General features: G+C 45.9%; 1 protein-coding gene across 1 annotated transcript in view; it reads left to right on the top strand.

The window, feature by feature from the left end:
* The window catches only part of PAPPA2 (pappalysin 2), a 201,459-nt gene that overhangs the window by 61,061 nt on the left and 121,437 nt on the right, over nt 1-18,961 (top strand). Inside the window, exon 3 of the mRNA XM_054587725.1 lies at nt 15,169-15,314. Coding sequence (XP_054443700.1) covers nt 15,169-15,314 — 146 coding nt within the window. The remainder of the gene's footprint in view (nt 1-15,168; nt 15,315-18,961) is intronic.

Below are 18,961 nucleotides of genomic sequence, written 5' to 3'. Positions count from 1 at the left end.
TGTTTCTCATAAAGTTCAGTCTAATCCGAGCCACCCTCACCATCGCCTGGTCCTCAGGGCTCGCCGGTGACGGCAGGGCCACGCTGGGGCCGGCCTGAGCGCCGACGTAAGTCAGCAAGGTCTAAGTCACTGTGTACGGTTTCGCGGCCAAGTCAGCTCAGACAGCCACGTCACTCCCAGAATTGCCACGTGACTCTAGCACCAAGTGGCAACTCGTCTGTCTAACCAAACTTAGATGAAATTCCGACGCAGAAAGATTTCATGCTCCCAGGATTTCCCTTTTGCTCCATGCTCCAGTGGGAGGGAACACTGCACTTTCCTGGGCTGCGCCTAAGCCATCCTCCCTGCTTCAGAGAGGCCTCTGAATGAGATGGGAAAGTCTCTCGCCCGAAAGAACAAAAAAGTTGAGAAAGTTACAATTGTTCAAATGACAATAATTGCAGAGGATACTTGTTGAGCAAAATAAATTCGTGTGGGTCAAAAAAAAAAAAAAAAGATGACGAAATACCGGCAGCTCAATAACTGTAAGTCTGTGTCTGTCTGAATTCAGAATCATGCATTAGAGGCATACTTTGGTGTAGAATAGAAGTCAGCAAACCTTTTTTGGTACAGGGCTAGATAGTAACTACATTAAGGTTTCAGCGACCTATATGCTCTTTCTCCCATTCTTTCCATCTTCCTCTCTCTTCTCCTTCTTTCTCTTCTTTCTTATAACTCTTTAAAAATGTAAAAACCATTCTTAATTTATAGACCAGGCAAAAGCAGGCAGAGGCAGAATTTGGCCTGCAGTATAGGGTTATGGGTCTGTAGTCTAGAGTGCGCGCACGTACCTTTCAGAGAGCGTCGGTGGTAAAAGGGCAACGTGGAGAGTGTGCGGCAGTGGGAACAACATGGAGAGACTGCTTAGCGCTAGGCGGCCGGGGGAAAGGGAAATCCAGCTGGAACAGAATATCCCTGGTAAATACAAGGAGACCACAAGGGTGTGAGTCACCGCGAGGCCGTAGTCTGACTGTGAATGGTCAGCCAACGCATGGTCCTCTGCTGGCTTCAAAGCAGTGATGTCGGTGGCGGGTGGGGGGCGCAGGGAGAGAGACGGAGGAGAGGAAGCATGCTCTCCAGACAGAACCCTGGCCCTGTCCTTCTCGAGAAGGAAGCAAATAGAGTGGCTGGAGGGTGCGTGGCCTGGGCCCCCACTCTCAGAGGAGACGGGGGTGAGGGCCAGGCCCGGAGGGTGAGTGCCGAGGGAAGCCGGGAGGGTGTTGCTGTGGGCACAGACGAATTTCTTTTTCTCTCGGCCACTACAACGCTTGCGGCTTTCAGATGGGCAGGAATGGTGGCAACTTTCTAGAATCAAAGTTTACAGTTGATAATGCAAAAGGCAAAGAGAACGTCTCCCTTCAGCAGCCCCTTGGTCAGGAGACCCACATATGAAATTTCCATGTGGAGTCTTTGGGCTCCACAAAGTGAGAAGGGGAGTTGGGGCCCCTGTCTCTGGGGGCACAATGACCAGTGAGCCCTACAGTGGCATCAGGCCGCTTCTGGGGCAGCCGTGAGCCCCATCTGAAGGGCCCAGCAGCCTCGGTGGATCAGCATCTTTCTCTCCTGAGGCTCCTTACAACCAGCGAGACTTGTCTTGGAGTCTATGAGTGTATTTTTTAAATGCTTGTTTTATTATCTGGCTGTCCTTTGCACTTAACTGTTTTATCAAAAGGAGTCAAATATGGACACGAAATGGCTGTGATCTGTAGGCATGCACTGTGTATCTCCCACAGCGGGATGGGACTCAGTGCTGAGAAGTACTTAGTCTGTTGTTAGAGGCATTTCTGTACCATGTTCAAGGAAGGACTCTGGACTCAAGTGCCACTTCCTTGCAGTCACCAGCGTGGTGCCTGAGTGCTGGCTGGAGAGGCACAGAGTATGGTTGAGACCAATTTTTGATAATGGATAGGTTATCAGAAAAGTGCACAGAAAAAGGGCATTCTAGGCAGAAAAAAATATTTATACACTTTCTTGGAACCACGGGAGAGCGTAACATAGATGCAGAGCTAAGAGTGAGTACTTTGGGGACTTGGGGAAACAACGTAAGCGAAACAATGGCCAGAGACGGAAGCCAGACAGGCAGCAAGGGGCCCAATCATGAGGGGCTTTGAAAGTTTATCAAGGCATTTGGATTTTGTCCCAAACGCACTGGCCACCATTGAAGCACTGTAAGCGGGTGAATGGTTTGCTCCAGTTTCTATCAGGAAAATGGAAGAAGGTGGGGGAAGACAGAGATTTTGCTCAGTAAACCGTGAGAGGAGGTGTGCCAGCTTAAAGCATGGCAGAGTGGACTGCGATTTTAGACGTACTCAATATAGAACTTACTGCAGTTTGATTGATCAGATGTGGAATCAAGAAAGAAAGAGGAGTTTCAGATAGCGCCCTCTGAGAGCGCTGGATGCAGAGTAATGACAAGTCTTGTGCCTTGGCAGGAGAACATCGGAAGTGGGAGAGAAAAGTGGGGGTGAACTGCGTGTGATGTCTCTGAGGGACATCTAGCGGGTGATACTCACTGGACAGTGGGATGTGCTTACCTGGAGCGCAAGAGACAAACCTAAGCTAGAGGCACCCATCGCAGCTGCAGGAGTGGATGTCGCCTTAGGAGAGCGTGGAGGGTGGTGAGTGAGAGAGCAGAGGATGGGCCTGGGGAGAGCGGTGCTTGAGAGGAGGGGCAGAAAGAAGGGCCCATGAGAGGTTATGGGAAAGAGCATCACAGCAATAGGGGATAAACCAGGAGAATGTTTGTGGACTTGCTATGGCCAAGCGAAGAGGAAGTTCCCACAGGACGTGGCCAGCGATGCCAGCTGCCTCAGCGAAGTCAAGGCGGTGAGGACAGGAGGGTGTCCTGGGTGAACGAACAGCTGGGAGATTGCCAATGACCTCGCACTGGACAGTTTTACAGATGCTGAGGACGGAAGAACAGCTTTAAGTTTGTATACAATTTAAGCATATATGTAATTTATAATGAACACAATTGATTATTGTATTCAGTATCACATTTATAAATTCCACATCTGGGAAAGAACCCGCTAAGTGTACTTTGAAATCATGACTGAGAACAGAAGTTCTTTGGTTACTTCCAAGCAGAAGTTACAACCACTGGATTTAAGGGGGTGTTTTCTCAGGAGCCCCAGCAAAGCAGCCCCCCTGCATCTCCCTAGTAAGCAGTCTCCTGTTCCCAGTCCCCCACCATGACTTTTCACTCCTTCTGCGTCTTCTCAGACTTCTGGCCTGCCACTGCCCCCCCACTCTGCGGGGATCCCCTCACCTTCTGTTTAACGGGAAGGCAGCCTAGAGCAGCTCTCCCTCAAGCAGGGCCACGAGCCCTCAAAGCCAAGCCCTTTGCTTGCGTTCTTTCCTCCCTCCCTCTCCCCTTCTAGTGCAGGGGCACGTGTTCCTCTGTCTTCCAGGAGATTCCAGAGAAGTGGCGTCTGTGACAGGAATTCCAGGATTTGTGATATACTGAGGGTTTCTTTTAGCAGAAAGGGGAGAGGGGAACAGGATGAGGCAGAGCAAGGGGCCAAGCCAGGGGTGGTCTCGGCTGGAGTCTATCTAGCAGGGAGCTCCAGAGCCAGATGGCACCCTGCATCCGGCCCCAAGCTGGGGCCAAGGGCTGGCTTTGCCCCCTTCCATCAGCCAGTCACTATCTGGCAGTGCCTCTGGGAGGCATGATGTGCAGTGGAGCAGCTCCTGTTCGTCTAAGGGGAAGCCTTCAAGGGAGCAGCCAGCAGTGAGCTGGTAGCCGCCAACACACAGCAGCTGGGGTGGGGGCACCTGCCTGCGTGAGGCGCCCACAGTACCACCCACCCCTGTGTAAGCTGGGCCTCTCCTGTTCGTTTCTGCATTGAATTCTCTTAATTATCTCTTCCTTTTTTTTTTTTTTTCCATTTTTCTCTCCCTTTGCTGGAGCTGTTTAGAAAGCTAATTTAATAACACTTCAATCTCCCATATAGAAAGTGGCCCCCCTGTCCCCACTTCATTGTGAGGTGCTTGCCTGCACCCATCAGCTTCTCTTCCTTGGCCTCTTGCACGCCAAGCCACTGCAGTGTGGTTTTTGTCTTGATGGTGTTTCTGAAACTACTTTTGCCAGAGTTACCAACCTTCTCCTTGTTTCTGCATCTGATGGAGACTTGTCTGTTCCCCTCTCACTTCAACACCAGGAACATCGGACTGGCTTCGGAGACGCCAGCCCTCCTGGAGCTCTTCTGACCTCTGCACCACTGCCTCCCAGGCCTCCTCGCCAGTGCCTGTCTCCCTGCCTACGCCTTAAAGCTCCCGCTCCTCGGGGTGGGATGCCCTGCCTTTACTCTTGAATCAGATATCACAAGACAGTGGAAGATCATCCTCCACTGTCTCATGATATCTGATTCAAGAGTAAATATGTTTTTGAGCAGAGCAAAATTAATACTATCTCTCCTGAGACGTTGTGATTGCACAAGTCTGGATATACTTTTGAAAAGGAGCTCTCTCTTCCCTCTCCTCTGGTTCCCTAAGCACATGATGTGGTGTTGAGTAGACCTCATTCATCCCATAGCTTTTATTGTCATCTATGCGTTCATGTTTCCTGACTGTGTTTACTGCTCTGATCTAAAGAACCACATACACGTGTGTCTAACAAGAATCTGTAATTTGATGATCACAGATGACTTCAGGCTGCCACCCAGACCTGTTCCTCCTCCACTTTTCAATTTCAGCAAATTGTGCTACCCGGTTACTCAATTTAAAAGCCCAGAAATTATTTTGGACTCCTCCTCTGCCTCACCCCACCTCACCCCATTAATTACCAGCTTCTATAAGTTCTATTCCTAAATGGCTCTCAGAGGCAGCCACAGCCCTCAGACAGGCTCCCGTGCCTCCCGTTCACGCTCCTTGAATCCACTCTCCACACATTCTCAAGCCTGGCCTTTCTAAGGCAAACCCAGCCCTGCCCTTCCCTTGCTTCAGAGAACTCTGGGCTTCTTACCTCCGTTTATAAGGCCTTTCAGGGCCTGGCCGCTGTTCTCTCCAGCACCCTTTCCACCTCTCTCCAGCTCTCAGGGGTGGTGTCCGTCTCTGGCCCAGGCCTCGGGCCTTGGTGTTAGAGGCCCTTCCTCCAAGGGTGTTGTTCAGCACCATGTCCTGGTTGCTTAGCCCCGGGCCTGAGGTTTGGTAGGTGCTAAGTAAATACTTTCTGAATCGAATGTGACCTCCTGCCTTCTAAAGTCAAGCTGTGAAGGATATTCAATGATCAGTTTTCTTACAGGATTTGTTGGCCTGCCCCAAGTCAACAGAAAATTGAGTTCAGTTTGGTTGCATGTGTATCGTCAAAAAGAACGGACTTTCGTGGGGGAATGTGTGTGTGTGTGTCTGTGTGTGTGTGTGATGTATTACAGAAAAAATGTTTTGGTTGAAAATAGGACTTGAAGAAAACCTTTCAAAATGTTCTAAAGCAATGGAAGAAAGAGCTTTAGGAGGAGAGAAAAGGAGCAGAAAAACATGACTAAAATAGTGGATGACTTCATGGTTTCTGACCATTAGTAGAAACACATTGTGTCCACTGCAGTTACCCACAAGGACCACTCCCCTGGGGAAAAGCTTCCTATTTTTAAAACCTAGTGTGATGCTTGTGGAATGACATTGCCCATTCCTGCCCAGGCCCCGGGAGTTTATCATGTATAGTGTTTATGCCAAGAACCTGCTCTGTCTTCAGTCACAAAAAGAGTTGTCAAAGAGAGCACGCTTGGGGCTGTGTCTGTGGGTGTGTGTTTGCCTCTCGTTCTTTCCCAGAGGCAGCAGGTCCTAATGTTTGGCTCCTGCAGACATAGCTGGACCCCGCGGTTTAGGGATTTGTAGCGGGACAGTATTGGTGAGGCAGGGTGGGAGGGAGGGCAGGGTGATCTCCGTCTCATCTTCCAGTTATGGCCCATCTCCTCCGCTCATTCGTTCAACTGGTGTTAGGTGAGCATTCAGTGATGTGCAGGGTGTTGTACTGAGCCCTGCTCCCCCTGGGGACGGCCTGGCGCTGGGCTTCTGGGGACCTGGTCCATCCAGTGAAACGAGGAATGCTCTTGCATATATATATGTATAAAGTCTGCCTCATAGGTTGACATGTGCATATGGTTTTAAATGAATAGAATTGTATTAAGCTTGCTGGTGTACAGCCTGCTTTTCCACTCAATAATATGTTGGGCATGTATTTTTCATTTTAATAAATGGAATAGTAATAGGCCTAGATAAATTTTAATGGCTTCTCGTATGAATATTATATACTTTTAATTTATCTTGCCAGGACTATTTTAAAGGAAATTTACATTATTTATATTTTACTATTATATTCTCTGCTCTTATGCTATACTATTAGAATAATATACTGCGCTATTATACTATCATGTTATTATATATTTTTTGCTATTATACTCTTCTTGTTGGTGCATATTTAAAACTTATACAAATATCTTAAGATAAATGTCTAGAGGTAGGATTTCAGCTGCTGGCAAATATTGCCAAAGCAGGCTTACATATAATAATTACATATTATAGTCCATTGTGTTACAGACTAGACTGAATGGCATAGTGGTTCACATGCAGGGGTTCATTTCAGGCTGGGGTGATCAGTGTGCACCTCTCAGAAGTGAGAGAGAAAAAGGACCTTGAATGTCAGGTACAGTGTTGTTAATCGTATATGTAAGGGGAGAACTGCATAAGCAAAGTAGGAAGGCCCCCCCCCAAAAAAAAGACAACCAATTAACCAAACAACCTCAAAACCAAAAAAACTGAGGCCTACCTGACATCACTGGATAAACCAGCGTAGCTCACTCCATGGCACAGTGGTGCTAGGCCGAGCCTGGAGGGCAGCCTGGGGGCCGGATTGAAAGTCTTTGAGTGGCAATTTAAAGAACTTCATTGCGGTCTCAGGGGACCAAGAGTGAACAGGGGTATATCAGTTTTGATGTTGTACAGGGGGACTGGAGTGGATGTGATATTAGAGGAAGAAAAATAAGACATTTTAGTACATAGCAAATAAGTAAAGAGTGCCTAGTGCAGGTATGGACAGCAGGAAGGAAAGAACAGGGATGTAGTTTAAAGACTTTTTGAAAGAAAATTCTATAGAAGTTGTGGACTATTTGGACGTTTAGGTACCTGGCTGTGGTTTAAAGCTAAGCAACTTGCAGAGTTATAGAATGAATAACAACGAAAAATAAATTAGACTGGAGCTCTTGGTTGGGTGAGGAGGTTAAACCCATGAGGTAGATGACCTGTAGACTTGACGTGATGAGGGCTATATTCATTTCCATGGGCCGCCGTAATGAAGTGCCACACACTGCGGCTTAAACAACAGGAACTCACTGCCCCACAGTCCTGGAGGCGCTGGCCTGCTGAGGCCCAGCTGTCCCCAAGGGCTCCTCCCGTGGGTTGGAAGGGGCAGCTCTGCTCCCGCCTCTCTGCCAGCTCCTGATAGCTTCCGGCATCCTGGCCAATAGCTGGCAACCCGGGGGTGTCTTCACATCACCTTCCCTCTGTGCATGGCTTTCTGTGTCCAAATGTCTGCTTTCTGTAAGGACACACTCATATTGGGGTAGGGCCCGCCCTTGTGCTCATCCTAACTTGTCATCCAGAAGACCCTATTTCTCAGGTTACATTCCCAGGTGCTGGGATTTAAGACGTCAGTATCTTTTCGGGGGGATATAATTCAGCATATAAAAAGGGCTATCCTGGTAGAAAGGTTCAAAAACTATGAGAAAAATTAGAAAGAGGGAGCAATAGATATTAAGATGAGCATTGCGATGGTGAGAATGTATCAGACGGTCAGTACTGTGGCAGTTCAGTTGTGCGGGATAGTCCGATTTAGTATTCTGTTTAACCTAGGGCTTATCTCTTCAACATCTCTGCAAGGTGACACTTTAATGTCTGCTCGGACATTTCTAGTGATAGGGAAGTAATTTCTTACCAACTAAAAATAAGGTTTCCTATGTATTGAGGCAAAATACATTTCCTTGTAATTTTACTCATGGGCCCGAATCCTTTCATCTGGAGCTTTTCAGAACAAGGCTCTTGCATGTAAGCAACTTGCAAGTATTTAACCACTTTTCAGGCTGCCCCTCACCCCCACCACCTAGACTAAATTTACTGCATTTCTTCTGCCATTTTTTACACAGTATTTTTGGCAGATCGCCCTCTTCGTCAACCTCTCTTCGGCAGGGGTCCAGAGAAGCATTGGGATAACAAGCCCAGGTCCCTTTGCAGCAGCCCACTGCGCTGGGGATCCAGTCCTGGGCGTCTGCGTCCCCCTCCCCGGCCCCGCCTCCCTCAGGGACTCACAGAACACTGCTGGCAACTGACATCTATGGGCATTTCCCCCTATTAATTAGTGCTACACTCAGAGCCCTTAATATTCTATTTTCACAATTGTTTTCTTTTTGTACTTAAATTTGGATTTTACATTTGAAAGCTTTCAATTTAGCTTTGCATTTACCCCCATAATCATAACTTTTTGAGACCTATTTGAATCTTTATAGTGGTATTCGACATACTATATCCCTTCAGTTTAGGTCATTTGTAAATGTGATAAACTTACATTGTATGGATTCTTGAAAGACATTGATTAAATAATTCAGATAAATGCGGCAAATACCTGATCCCCTTCCGGCGGTGCCAGGATTTGGTGCAAGTTGTTAGGAATCTACAGCTGTACATTTCTCGGCCCTCCTGATTAAGAGCTTATGAGAGATTTATCATATATCCTGTTGAATCAAGACACATTTTCTCCAAAGAATCATGCCATTCTAGTAAATCCAACAAAACACCCAGAGCAGCTCCAACGTAAATGTGATTAGTTTTGTGTGATTTTGTTTCAGGTGAGCACATGGTAGTTCCAGTAATCACCTCTTTCTTATCTAATAGTAAACCTTGGTTTATTTAGTAATGCATTGGGAGTATTTCTGGGAATTGTGTTCACTAATCTTTAGTTTTCTAATTTCTTCTTTTTCCCTCTAATGGAACTTGAAACATCTTTTTGTCTTCAGCCTTCTTGCATCTCTCCATTATCCACAAGTTGAAAGCTAATTTTTTATAAGTACCTAAATAGGTCTTCTTTAGACCTTAGGGTACAGTCTTTATGATTCTGGAGACTAATTCATTCAAAACAATTCTTGCACTATTTCTTCCATCAGCTAGGACCTCTAGTTATTTTGGCCACAGATACATATACATATATACATACACATACACATATATATTATATATGTGTACATATGTGTATATAATTGGCTTGACTGTATCTTCCCTGACTTTTTTGTCTTGAGAACCAAAATCAAACATTGAAAACACAGCTGGAATATAACTCTAAATCAGTAAAGGTTTAGTTGCAGAAAACAAAAAGTACTGTAGCTATTTTAACCAAATCAGGATTCAGTACAGGAACTTAGAGGTTACAGAGGGGTAGTAGGATTTAGTTTGGGCATCCGGGAGGATCTCTCAGAACAACCCTATTGAACTGGCCAGCAAGGGGAGCCCCCACCAGAGACAGCAAGGTGGGGAACCCTGGGGTCCCCAGAGCACCACAGGTTCAGGGGCCACCCTGTGTGCTCTGTCGGGAGACCAGGGAACCACTGCTGCAGTCACGAGTCATGCTGTGCTGCCAGATCCGCATCTGCTTCTCCACACCTCTTGCTGGTAGCGGGGCAGCAGGGCCCTCGCATAGCCATGCCTGCAGGCAGAGATAAAAAGCAGCCACAGGTAAGGTCTCCACTCACTGTCACCTTCCAGCTCTCGCCAGAGCACAGCTGATTGGTAGACTCTAAGTCACATCCAGATCCCAAGGTGCAAGGCAGTTGGAAGAATGTAGGACTTAACCCTCTGTCCTCCAGAACAGGAAGACATACGGAGAAAGGGGTGGCAAAGATGTGCAAAACCAATTCATAACATCCACTGTGATCTCTGCAACACCCTGTTAACGTCTAGATGTTTAAGCTGATTTTTCGACCTGTCTTCTGTTCTTGCAGATACTTGTATGCAGACAGCTGTTACAGTGCCTGCCACCTTGCTTTTTAATGATCTGTTTACATGGCTGTCTTCTTCCCCAGACTGAGCTTCTTGAAAACAAGGGTCACGTCTTAAGTGTCTTTTCATTGCCAAGGCCCAACACAGTGACTCACAGATATTAGGAAAACCAACTTAAGAATAGAAGAAAGAATGCGTTTTTTGGAATTAGAGGAACTCAGGTTTAAAACTTGCCTCTAAAACTTACAGACTGTGGGGTTTGGGGCAAGTGACTTTACCCCTTTGTAAGCTTTAGTTTCTTACCTGTAAAATAAGATAATTGTGCTAACCTCATAGGATTGTTGTGAGCTTTGCATGATAAAATGTATGTGAAGCATGAAAAAAAAGGTAAAGGATGATGAGTTTTAAAATGTACACTTTTTGGAATAATAAGCAAAATAGAGACTATAATGACCCAAAAGGGGGGAAAAAGAAACTCTTAGAAGTCTGCCTTTTTGCCAAGATAAATAATTATTAAAGTGAAAACCCACTGAATAATTCATTGACATGGCAATAATTTTTTTGCTCCTAATAATAATAATGATCACAATGAACTGAGTCCCATCTGTGTGGCAGATTCCAATTAGAAGGGACTAAATTTGTGTTTTCATTTGTGGAGAAGGACAACTAGCAGGTGACTTTAACAAAAGCAGTTTTGGTGAAGTGATGCTGATGAAGCCCAGGTTGCAGTGGGGTTAGGGGGTAGGGACATGGAAAAAAGAAATGAATGGGAGATGAGGAAACTACTTTTTCAAGAAGTTTGGGTTGAAAAGGAAGAAGGAAAAAGACAGTGTTAGCTGTGATTTTCTCAGCAGCCTCATCCAGCACCACAGGAAAATAGAAATAGGTAAGGGAGTAAATGTTAGAGTGTGTGTGTGTGTGTGTGTGTGAGAGAGAGAGAGAGAGAGAGAGAGAGAGAGAGAGAGGAGGGAGAGAGAGAGAGAGAGAAGGAGGGGGAGAGAGAGAGAGAAGGAGGGGGAGAGAGAGAGAGAGAGAGGGAGGAGGAGAGAGAGAGAGGGAGGAGGAGAGGGAGGGAGGGAGGAGGAGAGAGGGAGAGGGGAGAGAGAGAGACCTCTCAATGAATGGCCTCAATTTTACCCTCTAAGAAGGAGGCGTGATCAATTACTTAAGAGTCGGGGGAATAAGAGATTGAGGTTGGTGGGGGAGGAATGGGCAAGGGAAGAAGGGTGAATATTTCAGATAATTCCTGGAGAGGAGATGACCATAAGCCAATGAAAGTACAGACCGGACTGAAAGAGCTACATCAGATCAGAAATTTAAAAAAACAATCCGACTAAGGGCGACAATGAGAGTGGAGTGTGAGTGTCATCGGCGGTAAAGAGGTCCAAAAGAAGACTGTTTTCAGTGGGCGTTTCGCATGAACATTGCAACTTCCTCAGGTGATAGGGACAGTGGGAAGGGTGGACTCGAGCCAAAGAGCACAGCCCTTAATGTGTGTGGGGTACCAGGAAATGGGAGGTGAAAGGCAGTGGGAAGTATATGGTGAGGAAGTGAGGGCCATGTGCCTAAAAGCAGGAGGAACTCGACAAAAGGGAAAAAAACTAAGGTTTTGGAGTTGCGCTGGGCAGCTGGCACTAGGCTGGCTGTGCTCTGGGGCCCTGCAAGTAAGACCCGTGATGTGGGCACAGTGACAGGGTTGGGGGAGCAAGTCACAGGTGACATTGGCCAGGAGGAGGGAGCCCCGCTGTGCATTTGGGCAGAGAACCATGGTGTGCAGCAATGGCAGCAAGGCTTAGCTTTAACCACACCGAAACATCCCTGCTTTGGCACAAGTTGTTTCTGTGAGGAAACTGGCTGAGGGTTCTGGAGGGCACCTGGCTTTTTTCCCGCCCGTGGGATGCAGTCAGGACCATCCTCAGGACAGGGCTTGCTCGGCCTGGGAAGCAGGGCCCCAGGTCCCAGTCGTAGGGCCCGCACGCACCCTTATGTCTTGTTTGTTAACATGCCGGTTTTTGATACTGGTTCAACTCCCTTCACACAGCTCAAGATCTTCTTTCTTCTTTCCAGCTGTAATTTTGGATTATATCTATCAGTCTATAAAAGGGTTAATCAGCCGACTATTAAAATAGAGAGTCCTTTCATTTTACTGGGTCAGAAACAAAGCCAGAGTTGGGACTTGCATGTGCGCTTGATCTCGGAGTGTGGTGGGAGCAGCGGCCGGGGACCAAGGCAGAACTCGAAGTGGATGTGCCGAATCTGGGGGACGAAGTAGAGTGGCCTGGATGCCGGGCAGTGGGTACTCCCAAACCAGTAGGTAGCAGCCGTGAAGGTGGCGAGGCAGGCAGGGTGCTTCTTTCAGGGAGCACGTCGGAAGTCACGGACTTGGGCAGTGGTCACCGCGCCGTGCTAGGTCAGCCTTGCGGAGAGCTTGTTTCAGAGACAGCTTTTGTAAAAAGAGACACGCGGCTTTGCCTTAGTTGATCTGGGCCCGCACGGAGAAGATACAGTGAGTGCTGAGTACGTCAGGCTGGAGTGTGGTCTGGATGAGGCAAGGCAGGTCCTGGCGGGGAGTATGCAGCTTGATGCGGCCCTTCTCGCGTTTCCCACGCAGCTCTGGCCAGTCCACGCGCTCATGATTCCTGTGACAGCTATGAGTGTGCTCTTACCTTCTATTGAATATCAGTTCTTTTGGATAGCAAGTCTCTCTCTTAATAACTTGCTGAGCTCGGTGTTTATGAATAATAACCAGCTTTTCCCACCCTCCATCTGAGGCAGGCTCGGGTCCCATTCATTGGCAAGCTGTTCGTCTTCATTCGCTCTGATTGAACTTCTGAAGTGGGGGGTGTGTGTGTCACAGTAGGCGGGCATTCTATAAGCAAAGCGGGTGCACCGACATCTGTATTTTTACCCTTTTTGGTTTAGGGAATCTTCTGGACAAAAATCCTTGTCCCATCGAAACAAGGCTTCCTTCTATCCATTTGATGAATGACTGTTTCCAACTGTCTCAGGCATTTTAGTGTGTATTCTCCCTCGTCCGTGCCGATTCTGCCTGTGTTTCTGTGGAGTGCAGGAGTGACCACACCCAGTTTGCCACCGGTGCGACATAACCGCTCTCATCTGGAAGGATCGTTTATGGCTGAAGAGAGGGCTGGGCAAGGAGAAGCGGGGGATGAGTGGCACCAGCCAGTGAGGTCGGTGGAGGAGGAGGAGGCCTCTTGGAGGGTGCGCCGAGGGACACGAGCGGAGCTGCCGGGTTGAGGGAGGACAGATAGGTGACGGCGGCCAAGACTGGGAAATGGCAGATGGCGACGCCAGTGACACACGAAAGCCCAAGTGAACCACAGCCGGGCCCGGCGGACCTGGGAAAGTGAGGGAGTGGAAAAGGGAGGGGACCGTCCAGTTCATGGCCCCTAATTTCCCTGGGAACTCTGGAGTAGAAACAGGGAAGGCGTGGCTTTTCTCCCGCGGTGCCTGGGCTGTACAGGGGCACCGGCTCTCGTTCTCCCTGCGGGTTTTTTCCCCTTTTTTCTCTTTTCCCTTCCCTTCCTCTTTCCTCTCTTCTCCCATCTGCCCCCTCTGCCCCTTTCTTCTGGCCTACTAAAACATCTCCATGTTGAAGAATTATTTGATGTCATCACAGCTCCAAGCCATCAATTTGTCAGTGGAGGAAATTGTAATTGTTAATAAAGGAGAAAGGGAAAGAGGATGTGACTAATGTTCAGGGAAAACCAGGCGACAGTCCAAAAAACACAATGTCTCCAGGAAAGCAGCAGAAGGAATATCCCTCTGATCAATCACATCTGACATCACCTTATGGAACTGGATGATTTTGGGGGGCTGAGAACGATTTTTCCAAGGTCTTATATAGCTCGATAAGAAAGAATCTTTTTCAAATCCATTTTCTCCCAAGCATCTCTGGCTGTTCTAGAGCAAAATCATTTTTGTTTCTTTACTTTTATTTTTCTTTTTGGTCCTGTTCCAAAGAATACAGAAACAATCTGTGGGGTCTCTCTTTCTTGGGTACCCCCTGTGAGTACGTCCTGCATGCGGCTTAAGTAGATGACATCCATAGTGTGGCCGGGAGACCAAGCAGCGAGGGAAGAAGGCTCCTGCTGTTCTAACATGAGCTTCTGGGGTGGGAGATTTATTGCTAGCAGCTTGTCTGCTGGAATAGCAACTGTGAAGTGCAGTCCAGCTGAGGTTGACTGAACAGTCGGTCCAGTCGGGGCCGTGATAAGAACATCCTCCTCCTCGGACAGGCGGACCATGGTTTCATCGTTCCCTCTTAGAAGAGCTTGTCAGTGAGCACGGCAGGAGCTCTTTGCTTATGGGAAAGTTTTATATTTCCCTGATGCCAGGGAGATGAAGGTGTTTGACTACATATATGAGCTTATAAAGCGATCAAATACTTGTTTTCTTTTCTTTTTTTTTAATGGGCCACAGGGCTTGTGTTAAAGACCTTTGATTCTGTGTGTAGGTATAAACATAATATTGCCTAGTGCTTTGAAGACCACCAATAAAGGTACTTGGTATCATAAGGTAGTTGAAGTAGGAGTAGAGTTTCTGTGGATTAAGGGACTAGAAAGAGAAAAAAATATATATAATAAATATTCTTTGCAGTAGCTTTATGATATCCTTTCCTACCTGTTGTTCATCTCTTTTACTTTCTTTCATAGCCACTGTTTCCTTTTAAGCAATAACACCTGGAAACAGGCATGCACTGAAATAAAGGTTCAGTTGGCCTTCTCGTCGTCATGCAAACTGCTGTGTGACGGGAGGAGCCAGGGACCGAGAGTCTGGAGGCCTTCTTCAGCATGGTCTGGGGGTCATTCTCAGACCACAGAACTGGGCGTCTCACTGGATTTATCAGGAAGAAATCATCTGGGTGTAGAGTGGGGACTTGAATATAATGTCAAATGCTGAGTTTCCATTTAAATATTATAATGCTAACAATGTAGGACATCACTGATGTGGGAATAAATATTCCCAATATGTGTTGGTGCCTTTTTTGTGGTCTTCATGGCAGTCTGTTCTCTGCCTCCCTGCCCCCATGAAAGGCAGCGCTGGAGGTGTCAGAGTCTGAGCAGTATGGCTCTGCTTCCCTCTGCGTGCGGACCCCCGCATGACGCTCTCCCCTTCTACCCCACCCAGGGCCTACATGAGTGTGAAGGAGCTGAAGGAGGCGCTGCAGCTCAACAGCACGCACTTCCTCAACGTCTACTTTGCCAGCTCAGTGAGGGAAGACCTTGCCGGTGCCGCCACCTGGCCTTGGGACAAGGAAGCCGTCAGTCACCTGGGTAAGTGAAGTGCAGACTCAATATGGTTGAAAACAGGAGGAGGCCCAAAGAGAGTTTGTGAAAGTGAGTTTGGGGAAAAAGAAAGAGAAAACATACATTTACTTAATGAATTAGCTGCTTTTGGCCTAGAATCGCTTTTGGGAGAATCTGTCAAAGTGTTTCAATGCAGACAAGTGAGAGGCATTAGAGCAAATGGTGGGAGATACTCAGGATGTTCTAGGCCAAACCTGTGGTTTGGGTGTAAATACAGCGATGACGTGGAACGAGACCTGTTTTATGTCTCCGGGGCATAACCAAAAGAATGAAGACAAAAGGAACTGATAAAAATAAGAGAAAAAAAATAAATAAAATAGAAAGTAAATTTTAATTAAAAAAAATTAACAGAACCAGAAGTTTTTTGGTGAGGGAGGGAAAAGGGATTGATAAACCCCTAGAAAGATTTACCAATAAAAACATAAGAGAGAAGGACTGTGTTACCACTCTGAGAGCTAAAGGAGGTAATATTCTTACATATACTACAGACAATAGGCAATAAGCACTTTCCACAAAAGGCATTGAATTGGACGTCCATAGGCAAAAGAAAATGAATCTTAATGTGAATCTCACACCTTGTGCAAAAATTAACTCAAAAGAGATCATAGATTTAAATATAAAAAACAAAACTATAGAACCTTTGAAAGAAACATAGGAGAAAATCTTCAGGGCAGGCCTGCATGAAGAGGAAACTTATACATAACACCAAAAGCATATAAACAATAACTGATAATTGTACTTTATCAAAATTTATAACTTTTTCTCTGAGAAAGACTATTAAGACAGACAAAGAGACATTAGACTTGGAAGAAATAGTTGCAGGCCATACGTCTCACAAAGAATTCGTATCTAAAATATATAAAGAACTCTCAAAACTCAAACAGTATAACAAACATTCCTGTTAGAAAATGGACAAGGACATGAACAAATATTTTACCAAAGAGGATAAACAGATGGGAACTAAGCACAGGAACAGATGGTCAATATCATTAGCCATTAGAGAAATTCAAATTGAAACCACATGAGATATAACTACACACTTATTAGAATAAGGTCCAGCACAGGGAATATAGTCAATAATGTAAAACATTTGCATGCTGACAGATGGTTAGTATCATGGCGATCACATTATAAGGTATATAAATGTCAAATTACTATATTGTATACCTGAAACTAATATGATATTGTACGCCAACTATACTTTAATAACGCTTTAAAATAATGACAGTACTTAATGCTGGTGAGGATGCAGAGAAACTAGAGCTCTTGTCCATTGCTGGTGGGAATGTTAAATGGCTCAGACACTCTGCGGAACACTGTAGCAGTTTCTTATAAAACTAGACATACGCCTACCATGTGATCTGGCCATTGGACTTTTGGACATTGATCATAGAGAAACAAAAACATATACCCATTCAAGAACTTTTACAGCAGTCTTCATAGCAGCTTTATTTGTAATAGCTTCATGCTGCTGGGAATGACAAAAGCGATTTCAGTGCTAACTGCTTAAAGCAACTGTATTACATCTGTAGTGCAGTGGGATACTACTAAGCACTAAAAAGGAATATATATTGATGCATGGAATGGTTTGGATGAATCTGAAGGGTATTATGCTGAGTGAAAAAAAAAATCCCCCAGATTACATGCTGTATGATCCCATTTATGTAGTCCTTTCAAAATGATAGAACTACAGAAACAGAACAAGTTAATGCATGCCAGGGGTTGGGGATGGGGGAGGGGCATGAGCGTGGCTGTGACAGAAAGGGTAGCAGAGGGGAGACCTAAATGGTGATGGAACAGTTACGTAGCTTGATTGTGGTAGTGATTACACAAAGGTATCCCTGGGATAAAATTGCAGAGAGCTACACACACACACACAGGCGCACACACACACTCACGAAGTACATGTAAGGCCTTGTGAGATCTGACGAAGGTCCGTGGCCTCTGTGTGGAAGCGGAGCACTTGGCATACAGCAGGTGCTCTGGGAGTGCTCGCTGAAGGAAGGGATGAATGAATTCATGAGCGAAACTGCTAAATTTAAATGTCTTCCAGAATTATCCCATGAATTATTGACTTATCAGGAATTGCAAAAGAAGCTGGGGACCCTTACATTTTACTCTTAGACACCCTAGGAATGGCCGTGTTCCCCTACAGCATGATACGTAGTGTCATTTTCAGAAGCAGGCTGAGCAGCTGAGAGATCTGACTCGATATGAAATTGCTCGTGTTTGTATTTACTTCTCCTTGTTTAACCATAATGTGTTTGAACAAAGGAATTGCGTTGACCTAAGCCGGGTGTAGAGTAGTACGAACAGCTGGTATAACAGGATAAGGGGAAGACATTTAGGATTTTCTTAATAGAGTCCTTTCAAGACTTAAAATTATCTGTTTGTGTCAACATGCAGGACAGGAGTTGTATTGACCTAAGCCAGGAGCAGAGTAGTACAGGCAGCTGGTATAGCATGATAGAGGAAGACATTTAGGATTTTTCTAAATAGGGCCTTTTCAAGATTTAAGGTTACCTGCTTGTGTTAACATGTAAAAACACCTGCATTTTGAGGGTCAGCTGAGTGGCCAAGTAGATAAGTCCACTAGCCTGAAAGTTTGAGGATTAAATCCTATTTCTGACAACCAATGGCTTCAGCGACTCTCCGAAAAGACCAAGGTGATTTGTGGCCCTGCTTTGCCATTCCCACCATTTCTGCCTGTTAACATGATTTTGTACTTTCAGTGCTCTGGTAATGCAGGACAGAATTTTTTAAATAAATAAATGAACGCGTGAAGTCCCCTTGAACTCTAATGTGCAGCAGTTTGAGTGTCTTTAGCTTTAATACCCAACACTTAAATTGAAAATATATCTTCAAAGGCAGGGGACTAATTTAAGTGGTAAAACAGCCCTCTTATAAGCTATGAATCCCAGGCTTATGGTCATTCATTCATTCATTCATTCATTCAAACCCTGTTGAATCTGTTGTGTGGCAGCACCAGAGACAGGATGAGAAAGGAATTCACCTTAAAGGTTAAAGGCTTGCATAGCATAAGTGGGAGGCAGACATGTAAATACACACGGTACAATGTGATGATACCACACATGAGGTCAGGCAGGTGCAGGAGAGAAAGTGCTACATTGTACCGAAAGCATCTGGGAAGAGTTCCCAGGGGCTGTGACTCCAGAGGAGGGCTGAGAGAGCCTTGCCTGGCAGACAGTGAGGGGGCGTTCCAGACCGAGAGAGCCGGTGGGTGCCAAGGCTCAGGCTGTCAAAGCCCGGACGTGCTTAGAAGTGGAATGTACTTGGCTGGAGCTGTGCTCTTCACGTTTATTTTTCCTCTCTCCTACCCCTAACAGCCTTGGGAAAAACTCTGCACCCCTCGTACAGTCTAAGAGTAACATCTAAAAACTCAGTCGTGGCTGTAAATAATTGTAAATAATAGAATTTCTGATATACTGTTTTAAATGATTGACACTTTAAATTTACCTTTCTAAGGGTATCCTCAATAGCATAACAGTTTAATGATCACTATCATTTATTTCTAAAAATTTGTGACCATGCACTTTTTTAACATCGGGAAATTACGAATCCTTTTTCTCTTTGAATTTGTGTTTCCATTTCAT

The sequence above is a fragment of the Pteronotus mesoamericanus genome, unplaced genomic scaffold, assembly GCF_021234165.1.
Source record: "Pteronotus mesoamericanus isolate MK-2021 breed Mesoamerican mustached bat unplaced genomic scaffold, CSHL_Meso_final scaffold_1186, whole genome shotgun sequence".
NCBI classification, from domain to species: Eukaryota; Metazoa; Chordata; class Mammalia; order Chiroptera; family Mormoopidae; genus Pteronotus; species Pteronotus mesoamericanus.
The sequence above is the reverse complement of the archived record's forward strand: the minus strand, read 5'-3'. Positions and strand labels throughout refer to the sequence as shown.